The sequence below is a fragment of the Pomacea canaliculata genome, linkage group LG11, assembly GCF_003073045.1.
Source record: "Pomacea canaliculata isolate SZHN2017 linkage group LG11, ASM307304v1, whole genome shotgun sequence".
Taxonomy (NCBI): domain Eukaryota; kingdom Metazoa; phylum Mollusca; class Gastropoda; order Architaenioglossa; family Ampullariidae; genus Pomacea; species Pomacea canaliculata.
The window spans coordinates 21,392,937-21,406,514 of record NC_037600.1 but is presented as its reverse complement, the minus strand read 5'-3'; the positions used below and the strand labels follow the sequence as shown (position 1 = coordinate 21,406,514).

At 47.6% G+C, this 13,578-nt stretch overlaps 1 protein-coding gene across 1 annotated transcript; it reads left to right on the top strand.

Annotated features, from left to right (window-relative positions):
• The first annotated feature begins 473 nt into the window (after positions 1-473).
• LOC112574703 lies at positions 474-13,465 on the top strand. The gene is made up of 5 exons (XM_025255931.1): positions 474-1,666; positions 6,327-6,442; positions 11,332-11,416; positions 12,511-12,723; positions 13,184-13,465. The coding sequence occupies exons 1-5, from the start codon at positions 1,607-1,609 to the stop codon at positions 13,463-13,465; spliced, it is 756 nt and encodes a 251-aa protein (XP_025111716.1). The 5' UTR covers positions 474-1,606.
• Positions 13,466-13,578: the final 113 nt, after the last annotated feature.

Below are 13,578 nucleotides of genomic sequence, written 5' to 3'. Positions count from 1 at the left end.
GACAAGATGGGAGAGAAGCTGCACCAGGTCCTAACCGACCTCCTGTGCTAAGTTGTCGGGTGGCTTGTACCTCCCTGTTTTAACCACTGGCACAGAGGAGGAGACCACCAGCCTTAGTGTACACGGGATTGAAGGACGGCCACACACTGTTGAAGGACGAGAAAGTCTCTCTTGAGCACCTTTCTCTACAGAACTTGTCATCTCTCACAGCAATGAGCAGTGAAAGGATTTCTTGAAATAAACGAAGGCTTCGCACAATTTTCAAGATTTTGTGTAGAGGTAAACAGTGTAAACAATGGTCAAGCCTTGAACAGGCTTTGCGAAATCCTGTCTTTATTCCTTCAACGGACAGAGTAAAAAAATAAACAGTTTGTCCAATATCTTAAGAGATTTTATGTAATGATTATGATCTTCAATAGTCCATTCCTTATGTAACAGATAAATGATGCTTGCAGGCGGTTACATGTGGGAGAGAGTGAGACGGTTGTTGTGGACGCTGGGCTGACGAGGACAAGTAATTCAATGTGTCGCTCCACGGGGAGAGCAGTGTCAACAGTCTGTTGTGACAGTTGTCATGTCACCCGATCAGCACCCGCCGATTGGTTGTCTTTCTCGTGATTAATCGCAGCTTTTATTTGGGTGTGTGCAATGTGTGTATCCTGTCACCCCACTGTCACCTGGCTCGTCATTGTCGTCAAGACTGCCAGAAAGCGAGTCTACCCGTCTGGTGCTGCTGCCAGCAGGATGGGGTGGGGACGGATCATTCTCACTGTGTCATATGATGTCTGTGAGTCGGGTGGGGACGTGAGCTCGCCAGCTTGTGTCACACCTGTCAACTCCTGCACCTCACCCACCCGCACTGACACGGCAAGGCACGTGACAGTCAGTCACTGCCACCTGGACTTACAGCGGTACACGGGTTGTAGCGGGCCTCGTCCGATACTGCCAAGGGGTCCACCCTCCCACACCTGTAGTAAATGGCATAAAGGTCATTTCTAAACTTTGAGGCGGTTGGTGGAGAGGTTTTAGACGACCTCCCACCAACTTCCTTTCCTCGGAATCAGCCCTCCCTCTCACTGCCTTACCTCCTCCAGCCCTCTGTGGAGTCGGATACACATTTCCAACAGCTTGGTCCACACTTGGCAGCTTTCTCCACACAGGTACCGAACCGGCCCGCCTTAGGGTTTGGACACCAGGGCTGTAACCACTTGCCTGTCTGCTTTCTCCAAAATAGAATGATTTTTTTTTTTTGTCTCACGTTGGCTGAAACTATCGACTGATGGCGGGTGGACGTGCAGTTAGTCACCGTTAGTCTCTCACACACGACTTCTACCTTCTACACACGAGCTCATGAACCCAGTGTTTGAGTCTTGCAATCAATGATTACTACAACACACTTATTTTAATGAGCGTTGTGAGGGTATGATTGTACCCCGGTGTTTATAATGGTCTAAACTCGGCTCCACGCTGATTGGCTGGCTCCTCCTGAAGGTACAGGTGTGTTGGGAAAGCGGCGAGGAGCGAAGGTGTGCTGCACCCGGTCTCTCTCACCTTGTTCTCGTGATACGAGTCCCCGACAGGCCTTTCAGGCCTGACTAATTTGTACATGATGAGCGCAAATGCTCCTCCCGTCAGCGGAGTACATGCCAGACCCCGCGCCCCTCAGGTGAGACATTTGCAATGTTTATAACAATGTTTATTTACAGAGGACAAAGTACAGGTGTCAACGATCGTGGACAACTACTGGATCATTTCACAATGTTACTGAAATAAACATAACAAATATTTAAAACTTTGATCATCGTAACTCGTGGACTGAGCAATGCTTGAGAATGTGAAGTGACAGGTGCTGTTGTTTTATTTACTAGTTGCACAGTTTACATTTTGTCTTTCAACACATCAAAGAACACTTCAGTTGCCGATATAGTAAATGTTGGAGTAGGTTCCAGGTGTCTTGTAACCTGCTTACCTGCCGCTCAGTATCGTGAAAATAAAGTTCGTTTCCTTCTTCGCCAAGAGAGGCTGTAATTCTTACAGAACTCGCTGACATTGTTGGCCTGAAGCTTTCAATCAACATATTGTTTACGCCCATGCTAATCTGTCAACAAATATCTTGATTTCATAAAAAAGTTGTGAACCAAGTACTTCCTGTTTATTATTTTCTTGTCACTTTTCGCTTTCACAAGTGAAGTCATCGAGATAAGATAACAACACGACAGTGGTTTGCCCCGAGAAATGTTGTTAACACTTACAACTGTCAACGATTCCACAGATAAACAACATGGTAGAGTAGAGTGGTGGCTGTTGATAAACAACCTGGTAGAGTACAGTGGTGGCTGGTGTAACATTATTAGCACGATTGACTGTGACGTATTGTCGTCTGTCAGTTGACAGTCGTATTGAGAGTGACATGATATTTTGCCAGTGACATCATGTCACGTGTCTGCCCTGCTGACTTATATGTTCTTGAGAAGCTCCCCCACCAACTGCACTTCTACCCACCGACACACAGGAAGTACACTCCCGTTGCACTGTACCGCAGGCTGTGGGGTCGTCACGCCCCAGCGACCTTTGCGCACGGCTCGCAAGTGACCTTGCAGCAAGGTGTCCATGGACAGGACCTGCTCTTGGTGCCAGCCAGAACTTTCATTGCTGCACTCGCGCGTGTCTACAGTAAAGTGCAAATGGCGAGAGGTCTGGGTCTCGATGTTTCCCGTTACGTTCACTGAGGGAATGATATACCCGGCTATGCCTACCCATGCGTGTGTACCCGCACCTGCATTTAATTGCTCTTTTCCACTAATGTGAGGAATGGTGGCCTCAGTGACTATGGAAAGTATCTATTTGTGGCTGTTGTCTACCCTGTTGCTTACTGCCCAACTACCCGTACTTCTCTAACCAGTGACGTCACCTGGGAGCCATTTGCGAGTGACGTGGAGAGGAGACTCCTGTTGCAATGCTACATTGCCATTGAAATCTTCACGAGGAAACCTTACAAACATGGGAAGGTGCGAACAGCACTTAATAAGTGAAGTGTTTGATAATACCATCATTACATGCGGTGTACGTCACACCGTAACGTCACCACTTCTGTTGGTGGCACGAAGCCACATGTTCGTTGAGAAGACTCCGATACTTATTTAGCATTTCTCTCAAAACTAAAATGCGGGGTAGAGTGCGTCTCAGCCACGTGGCTGTGGACGTGGTGATGTGGAGACTGACACGTCACTGTTGTGATGTCACAGTGGCGCACGAACACGTCCATATGCACGTTTTTATATTTCTTAACACCAGTCACCTGTCAGGTTTTTTCTTTCTCTCCAACTGCTAAACATCGTGTGCGGACGTTTTGTCGACTGGACGTTTCGCCGCTGGACGTTTCGGAGTCGGACGTTTTGCCGACTGGCTTTTCGCCGCATTATGTCAGAGAGAGAGAAAGCTTACTTACTTCTCAAAGAATGAAAGTAACTACTAGATTACACAATAATTCTTTATTTCAAACAAATTTTACACACAGACTTCACAGACAGTTCACTTTGATTGTCACAGATTATGCGCAACAGCTTTGAGAAAAAACATTGATACAATGGCGAGAGAAATGTGTGAGCTAACGGTTCACATGAGGAGGGATAGTGAGAGAGAGTTCACTGATACATTGATACAATGGCGAGAGAAATGTGTGAGCTAAGGGGCGTCACACACTTGACTTCGGCTAAAGGTCCGCGTGAAATGCCGAAATGAAGTGCCCCGCGCTGAAACGTCCGGCGGCGAAACGTCCGTGTACCGTGGCTGTTTGTGTTGGTGTCTCATGCAATATGTATTGAGGCCCTTGGTGGTGTGATGGTGCTGTGGGCTGGTCACGTGTCACAGGTTGTTGACGTCTCGCCTCTTGATAAGCAAGCTCTCTCACTGCACGTGAGCTCTTCTGACGACATCACAGACGATATCACAGTTAACAGTTGATAACGACGATTACAGTGATGCCAGCAAGTTGCAGAAGTAACAAGCAGCAGCAGCAAGAAATTGTGTAACATGATGACAGTAACAACACCAACAGACTGTGTGACAGTAACAACAGCAACAGATTGTCTAAGATGACAGTAACAACAGCAACAGACTGTGTAACAATGTGACAGTAACAACAGCAACAGACTGTGTGACAGTAACAACAGCAACAGATTGTCTAAGATGACAGTAACAACATCAATAGACAAGATGATGCTCGCAAAGCCTGACCCTCCGCCGTGTCGTACCCCTGGAAGAGCTGGGCCTAGTCTGCTGACGTGTCGGTCCTCCACCTTCTCCGTGCACAACTGGAGAGAGAAAACTCTTGTCGTCTGCTTACATCCACTTGATGTTGGGGGACCTGGAGGGGGGGGTAGCTGTCTGCTGCTGTTATACTTCATGAGGTGGAGGAGGGGCTCAGTGGGTCTAAGTGAAGAAAACAGTTTTTACCCTCATTAACTGCAGGTACCCAGACATGAGCGGGTAGACGATAACCGACCTCAGCCATCAGTCCCACCCCTTACCTCCCTGTAGACACTTGTAAGAAGCAGCTGCTTACACCTGAGCTGTCGTGTGTCTGTCACAAAGACAGGAGTGTATATGTTCTGTCAACATGTCTACATTTTGTGTAGACGCTGCTGTGGGTGTGCAGGGCTCCCCCTCCCTGTCCTGTGTATTATGAATGGATAGGCGTGTTGTTATGTGTTGTTATGTGTTGTTATGTGTTGTTATGTGTTGTTATGTGTTGTTATGTGTTGTTATATGGTGTTGTTATGTTGTGTTGCTATGTGTTGTTATGTGTTGCTATGTGTTACTATGTGTTGTTATGTGGTGTTGTTATGTGTTGCTATGTGTTGCTATGTGGTGTTGCTATGTGTTGCTATGTGGTGTTGCTATGTGTTGTTATGTGGTGTTGTTATGTGTTGCTATGTGTTGCTATGTGGTGTTGCTATGTGTTGTTATGTGGTGCAGTGCCAGCCCCCAGCGTGTCTGCCCGCAGCGTCCGTGTGGTTATTACAAACCTTTTGTGTGATGGGAGGGTTAATATGTTGAATTGTTGTTAGTCAAGAACAACAATACAATATTTGTGTGTCGTGGCTGTCTCTGGTTGGAACTGAAGCGGCTTGTTTGTTGATTTCTTTGCAAAAGACTACAACTTCAAGGTAGCAGCCAAAGCATCACATTCGTCTTTTGTGTTTTCACTGTATTGGCCTCCCGCTCTTACAGTGAGTGTCTTCACACCTACCCACCCTCCTCTCTCCGTGTGGAAAGCACCTCCCACCCCAGCCTTAGGACAGTCATTGTCTTTATTGCTCGTGAGGGTGACACTGGTTGTCAGCGACTGTTGGGTGACACTGGTTGTCACATTGGGTGACACTGGTTGTCAGCGACTGCTGGGTGACACTGGTTGTCACATTGGGTGACACTGGTTGTCAGCGACTGTCACACCCGTGCTGTAGCTGTGACTGCAGTGGAGGGACGAAGGGTGAGGATGAGACCCTGACATACAGTGTTCAGCTGTTCACTCTGCTGTCCAGTCCAGTTGACAGTCAACTTTAACCTCTCATGTTCCGCCCCTCACCTCCCTTCTTCGTGCAGGGAGTCTGTTGATGGCGCCTGTCGTCTGTATGTTCTCTTCACTGTCCTTCATGTTTCTCGCTCAGTCATCTGTGTGCTGTTGGTTTTCTTCATCATCGGCACTTTTCGGTAACTTTTCTTTGTTTTTTCTTCTTCTTCTTCAAAGCGCATTTCGTGCCACAGTGAAATCCACATGTAAAATAATAATTTTTATGTTGTCTGTACTTTGTTAGATGTGTCATAGTATTGAAAACATCGTCAATCCTTCCGGTCCGAGGGTAGTATTGAAAACACTGCATGCAGCGTGCACTCCTCCCTTTCAACTGCATTTGAGAAGAAGGCCCTTGGCGGGTGGCAGGCGGTCTGTGGTCTGCGACCACCCAGAAGTAGTTACCACCGAGTTCCAGTCTCACCCGCCATTGCTGCACGTGCGTTATCGCGCCACGAGTACATCCGCACTGGCGCTGAGGGATCAATGAGGATGATAAATACTCCCCAGCACTCCCTCTACCGGCAACACACTCCGTCTTCACTTCTTCTCTCTCTCTCTCTGTCCTTCTGCCCTTCTCTTTCTGCCAAATAGGTGCGATGGCATGTATCCTGTCTGTTAATAGGTGAAGTGGACATGTATCCTGTCTGTCTGTGACCATCATATATTGTGACTCGCATATTTTGTAATCATTTGATTGTGTGCTGCCCCCTGGCGTCGGGACTCATTGCTCTCTCTGTCTCTGTCTCTCCAGAGAAACGGAATGGAACCGAGAAACGACTTTGACCTCTCGACGACGAAGAGAGGTGAGAAGAGCCGAGACGACCTGTTGCTAGGTGACAAGAGGGTGCTTCGCGCCTGGACAGCCAGGTACTCGTCCTGTGGACCCTGACGTCACGCTCTTGGCCATGTGTGACGTGCCTGAGTGGCTGTACTTGTTGTTTGCTTGTGTACTGGTTTGTTGTGAGTGGGCATGCTTATGTATGTACGTAGGTATGTATGTACGTAGGTATGTATGGACGTCTGTACGTCTGTATGTATGCGGGAGTATGTATGATGTCAGGAAGCTCGCATTTTCTGTTCATGTGAAAACTTCCTCATAGCACGTCACCATACGAGACATTGCACACACTACAAAACACTGCACTACACAACACGACACTACACGACACTACATAACACACACTACACATACATACATACATACTCAACACACTACATGCACTACAGGACACTACACTACACGACATTACAATACACGACACTACATAACACAGCACTAATATACACACTACACACACTACACGACACTACACGTCAGCACTACGCTAGTCTGTGTTCCCCGTGTACAAGGAAGTACACACCAGGATGTACACGTGGCACCAAGTCTACCAGTGGCGGAGGGGGAGATAATTAGCTTTAGGGAGAAGGGTCTCCATGGTAACGTGGACATTCTTGCCTCCTCACTATCTTAGGGGAGGGGGTGCTGCCGACTTTCGCCCCCTTCCCTGAGGTAGCTGCGCCCCTGTCTCAGTCTCGTTTCTGGGGTATGGGGACTTGCTGTCTCTGTCTCTCAGTGCTCGTTGTTGGCAAAGTAAGAAGCACGTGGGTCGACAGCAGGACCGGGTAGTTTCAGGGAGGGGGGACGGTGGAGCTGTACAGGGGGAGGGGCGAGCCATGAGGGGCGGCGCTGGTGGGGGTCCTGCCCGTGGCCATGTTGAGCCACTCACCGTACATTTGTCTTGGTGATATCAGCACGTGACGCACACACTGAGTTCTGCCCACAAGCGGCGACAGCAGAACTTCTTATCAGCTGCACAGAAAGTGGGGAACGAGCCTGGGGGCAGAGGAGGGAGTGGCGCTGAGTCTTGCCGGGTGGATTCAGTGTTATATTTACCGAGGTCTTGCCGGGTGACGTGAATTTAAGGTAATAGTTCCTGAGGTCAGCCCTGCGGTGTAACTGCCAGTTGTCCCCAAATAAAGTCACTCGGCGTCCTGCAGAACACAGAGGTCAGCTGTGGTGTTACTGAATAATGGACTGGATAATACCGGCCTCATCCAAATTATGTTAATGGTTACAAAAGTTTTACCTTACAAAAGCCCCATCCTGTGTCCGACAGGATTTGCAGGGTCTCAACCTGTTCGCCAACATCAACACAACAACCAACGACAAACAGTAAAACTTAATGTCGAAAACACATTTCGTTGCACAAATAGATGAGACCACAGTTCCTACAGGTATTAACATCATTTTCACAAGCTGTCACCTTGACTGTCACCTGTCGTCTGAGGGATGACATGGACAGACTAGCAGCTGACAGCCGCCATCTTGTGTACTGTGGGCGACAGTCAGCAGGACCTGTACACGACCACCAGGTCTTTGATCTTCGTCAGTCAGTTCTTCCTCTCATCACCCCGGTGTCCTCTACCCTCCACGGTGCCTTGAAGGACAGTCTTTGACAGGGTGTCACGTGACCAAAGACCAGCTTACGTCGTCTGACTGTTGACAGTAGAGGTTCCTGGTGTCCTACAAGTGCGGCCATCTTGTTTCCTACAAAACTGTTGGTTGTGTGTTGTGTGTATGAGGTCGGGAGCAAGGATGCGTCAGGCAGTTGGTTTCCAATGTCTGGATGCTCCTGTCCTTCTGGCGAGTAGAGTCCACGTGTCACATCCGTAGAGCAGGATGACACTACCAGACTTTGTACAGCTTGTACTTGTAGTCAACCTTCTCTGATGGCTATGTCACATCCTATCCAGTCTAGTCATTGCCGCTGTTGTTGTCGCCATCCTGATGTAGACATCTGGCGTGGAGCTGCCGTCCTGGAGAGGGTGGCTCCCAAGTACTGGAGCTGCTGACCTCGTGGACTGTACCCACTTCATAGACGCCTGTGCTTTGCCTGCCGTTGACCGCAACTTTGGTCTTGTCAGTGCTGGTGTCCATTGTCTGTACACTGGAACTGTCTGTCAGTCTGTCTCTGAGGTCTGGCAGTTGTGTCAGTGAGTACCTGCTAACAGGTCTGTCGTCTGCAAAGCATAGGTTGCAGCTCGGTCCTCCACTAATGTGGATGTAGGATGGTCATGAAGAGCTTCGAGCATGGTGTTCTCCATGAAGATATTAAACAGACCGGTTCCAGGGTACACCCTGGTCCTGCGCCTTCTGATGTGAAGACAAGCTGCTCTTTGGCTGATACTTCACTCCTTGAGCTGTGTACCCGCTTCTCTGATATGAACCAGGCCTTCCTCCATGTTGAGTGTGAGCATCATATGACATACACCCTCGTGCCAGACTCTGTCAAATGCCTTTTAATGTCAATAAAGTTGTGGTTGATTGCCGCTGATGCTGAAGATGATTTGCTATGCGAATGCTTAAACACATTGAAAGAGTGACTAGCAGTGAGCACAGCATTTGATGTTCTTCTGTGATTCTTGCTAAGGACAGAAATCTTTTTTACATTTGACGATGGACATGATGGAAGTATAGCAGTGCTACTAACTGCCCTCTGGGGTAAATAAAGTTGTGTATCCTTACAGAGCTGCTACTAGCTGTCCTGTGAGAGGAATAAAGCTGTGTGTGTATTGCAGTGCTCTCCTCCACTCTTCACTGCCTGTCATAACAGATTTCCTTGAGATGGGGGAGGAGCAGTGGCTGTGTTTACATTATGTAATGTTTGCAGTAATATTCTCTTGTGATCTCTCGCACCACGACTCTCCTTTGTGTTATTGTTATCATGTCTACACACGAGAGAGCTGTATATCAGGCCCTCCATTGTTGCTGTTGTACTTTGTGGTGTTGAGTGCGTCACAGAGTGCGTCAGAGTGTGTCACAGTGTGTCAGAGTGTGTCACAGCCACACTTGCAGGTCTCCACCGTCCAACGAGTGTCTTGGATGTTGTAAGGCTGAGCCCACAGGTAAGTCCCTCCCTTTGGAGTGTGTGGTGAAGATGACATCCTGTGGCTCGCCGTTACCCAGGGAATATTTATGATGGACCAGCGGCAGTCAGTGGCCACACACTAGGGTCAAGGCCGTATTTTGTAACGACTGTTTTGAATTTAACAAAAGACTTGACACCTGCACGCACACTCCTGTAGTAAGAGAGTAATAAATCACCTGCCAACATCTAGTGTCCTCAGCTACTGGTCTTATCAACAAGACTTGAGTTCTCAGGAGGGCAGACCAGCGACGATTACAAAATAAACTTGTCATAAAGACAAACACGCCAGGTGTGATGCTAGTGGCTGACACTGGAGGGTCAGTCCTCAGGGAGGGAACACAGAGAACACAGCCGCTGGACACTCGGTCTAAAGACCAGCCGCAGCTTTATCGTAAACAATAAACTAGCAGACGACGATGAAAAGCTGTAAGAAGGGGGCCTTATCACCAGTCGCCCCCCCCCACCACTGTAACACCTGAGGCAGGTAGGGTTGTCTAACACAGTGTCACAGCATCAGCAGGTCGATGTGTGACAAAGAGGCTGTGACCTTTGCTATGTCTTGTCTGACAGACAGGGAACTGGGGAATGATATCACTCCATCCTGGCTACAGCACTGGGAGTGAGTGAGCGACTTGAGTGGTGGTCGCACTTGCTAGCTCGTGTGTGTGTGTGTGAGTGTGTGCGTGTGCGTGTGTGTGTGTGTATTTACGCACACGTGCCAGTAGTGCGCTATACAGTCTACTTACCGCTGTCTCGTGCTCTCTAACCTCTGTGACGTAGTAAACTGACTTTCAGCGCCGTTAGTTAACGTCTATCATTTAAAAATAGTTTTATTGAAGTCTTGCCATTCTGTGTGCCATCGGCTTTGTTCAGCAGCCTGCAACAAGTGACGTCATTTGTTTGCAATGTTGTTTACAAGCTGACTGTACTAGTGACGTCAGCTGCTTGCAATGTTGTTTACAAACTTTACTAGTGACGTCAGCTGCTTGCAATGTTGTTAACAAACTGTACTAGTGACGTCAGCTGCTTGCAATGTTGTTAACAAACTGTACTAGTGACGCCAGTTGTTTGCAATGTTGTTTACAAACTGTACTAGTGACGTCAGCTGCTTGCAATGTTGTTAACAAACTGTACTAGTGACGCCAGTTGTTTGCAATGTTGTTTACAAACTGTACTAGTGACGTCAGCTGCTTGCAATGTTGTTAACAAACTGTACTAGTGACGTCAGCTGCTTGCAATGTTGTTAACAAACTGTACTAGTGACGCCAGTTGTTTGCAATGTTGTTTACAAACTGTACTAGTGACGTCAGCTGCTTGCAATGTTGTTAACAAACTGTACTAGTGACGCCAGTTGTTTGCAATGTTGTTTACAAGCTGACTGTACTAGTGACGTCAGCTGTTTCCAATGTTGTTTACAATCTGTACTAGTGACGTCAGCTGCTTGCAATGTTGTTTACAAACTGTACTAGTGACGCCAGTTGTTTGCAATGTTGTTTACAAACTGTACTAGTGACGTCAGCTGCTTGCAATGTTGTTTACAAACTGTACTAGTGACGCCAGTTGTTTGCAATGTTGTTTACAAACTGTACTAGTGACGCCAGCTGTTTCCAATGTTGTTTACAATCTGTACTAGTGACGTCAGCTGTTTCCAATGTTGTTTACAAACTGTACTAGTGACGTCAGCTGTTTCCAATGTTGTTTATAAACTGTACTAGTGACGTCAGCTGTTTGCAATGTTGTTTACAAACTGTACTAGTGACGTCAGCTGTTTCCAATGTTGTTTATAAACTGTACTAGTGACGTCAGCTGTTTCCAATGTTGTTTCAGACTACGGGGACGACTGTGGCGATGGCGTCGATGTCTTCTGTGCGTTGTCTTGCTTGTCGGCGTCCTCATCGTCATGTGCGAAATAGTGAGAATCACGCTTCTTCTTTTTTTTCTCTTCTTTTCGTCAAGCGTTGTGATCACGTGACAAGGATGTCTATCTACCATTGGCTGACAGTTCATGAATAACTTGCACCGAGCTTGGATAAGTAATGAGCGCCACCAAGTGTTACATTTACTGTAATACTTTCGGTGTGTAAACTGTGTAACACATACTGGTTTGAACACAGCGTGTGTATGTCACAACTATTAGTCTGTACACAGGGTGGATGTGACACATACTAGTCTGTATATTTATTTTTACAAACCTGTTCATTAACGTATTTCCGAACTGTTTCTCCACTAATATCAAATAGAATTAATTCCTTAACTAACATTTTACAATTAACTCACATGTTTAAAATAGATGCAGCCATGACTTGTTTGTTTACTAACATTTTTTTTTAAAACTGTACTTACTCTTGTAATTTCGCTCATTCCTAAGTTTTGTTTGTAGTTGTCAGTGACGTGTTGTTTCTGAGCCGCTAACTGACATTTTGTGTACATTGTGCTGCTTTCTGTCTGTAACTATATTGCGACACATTTTGCTCGTGTTATGTCGGGTGCGCCGAGTGCTGACCCCTATAGGATGGCAGCCTCTTAATGCTAGATGTGGAGATTGTAGATAAGGTGTTTATTTTAAGGTTAGGGCGCGAGCGTTTGTGTTTAATCGTTGTCATGGAGATACAAAAGCTGTGGTGTAAGGACAGTTTGGGGTTGTGTATTATTGTCTTGGATATTTGTCCACTTTTCTTTCCCTCCCTTTCTTCCACTTATCTGTCCGCTTTTAAAACAAAGGCTCGTGGCTCCCAGCATATCGGGTAGGGAAGGGCCCACATACATTCTGTGTTTATTCTGTTTTTCCTTTCCTTCTTATTGTGTAATGGAGGCGCGTCTCCCGTTACCACAGGTCGAGTTGTCCCAACTGTTTTGTGTGGTGGCTATCTGGGCAAGCAGGCTGTGTTGTTGTTGTTGTTGTTGTTGCTGTTGTTGTTGTTGTTAACCAACTGACATGTTGTGTTGAGCAGCGACTGCCTTGTCGTGTGCTACATGAACTGCCATCGTGTCTCTGTCTCGCTGCAGAGGCCGCCATGTTTGTGGTCCTATCTGCTGTTCAAGCGCTTCCCCAAGCTACAGGCGCACGACGCCAAAGACGTTACCATAGTAACCGCCTACTTCAACCTGGGGAAGGCGCCAACGGCCGGCAAGACCTTCTCCCTCTACAAGTACCTCACGTGGGCCAGCGTCTTCCGGCATCTGCAGAACCCTCTCGTCGTCTACACGGACTCGGAGCAAGTAGGTCGTGTCTGATGTTCAGTGACGTGTCGTGTCTGGTGTTCAGTGACGTGTCGTGTCTAGTGTTCATTGACCTGTCGTGTCTAGTGTTCAGTGACGTGTCGTGTCTGGTGTTCAGTGACGTGTCCTTTTGGTGTTTTAATGCATGCAGCTCATTCTCGTATCCAATTCATTGTTTCCTCCAGTCCATTATTTTAGCCGTGCGACTTCTAAATAAATTATTTGTTCTTACAATTCATTCACCGAGGACACGCCAGGTCTCATGTACAACGTGCTTGTACCTCGGGAGCACTAACACCATCATCTTGAGGGACAAGCCGCGAGCCACTTTCACAATCACACACTAACTCGTGACCATCACACACGTGACCATCACACACTAACACGTGACCATCACACACCAACATGTGACATCACACACTAACATGTGACATCACACTCTCTCTGTGTGGGTTTTCAGATGCGCAATATGCTTGTGGAGACGAGGCGCCACCTGTCCAACAACACGCTAGTCATCTTCATCACCAGGTCTCAGCTGAAGGCTTTCCGCCGGGTGGAGGAAATAAGAAGCATTTTCCGCTCCCCCGACTACCCCAAGTACCCGCCCAACACCGTCGTTGCCGAGTACCCGTGCAGCCAGCACGCCAAGCACGAGCTCGTGAAAGACACATCGACAAGAGTTACTTCCCTGGACCAGGTACATCGCATGGCTGGACATCGGCTACTTCCGGTACCTCACTGAGAGGAGGAGGAACTTCTGGATCGTCCGGCCACCGGACATGGATGACGCCAAGATGGCCGTGACGCAGATCATGCCACCCGACTTCACCCTGTACCCTGACGAAATCTTCAAAA

Excerpts from the sequence above, each read along its gene's own strand:
- LOC112574703 (XM_025255931.1), top strand. The coding sequence starts at position 1,607 with ATGATGAGCGCAAATGCTCCTCCCGTCAGCGGAGTACATGCCAGACCC. Across the intron at positions 1,667-6,326 it reads CCAGACCCCGCGCCCCTCAG|AGAAACGGAATGGAACCGAG; the intron begins GTGAGACATTTG and ends CTGTCTCTCCAG. Across the intron at positions 12,724-13,183 it reads TCTACACGGACTCGGAGCAA|ATGCGCAATATGCTTGTGGA; the intron begins GTAGGTCGTGTC and ends GTGGGTTTTCAG.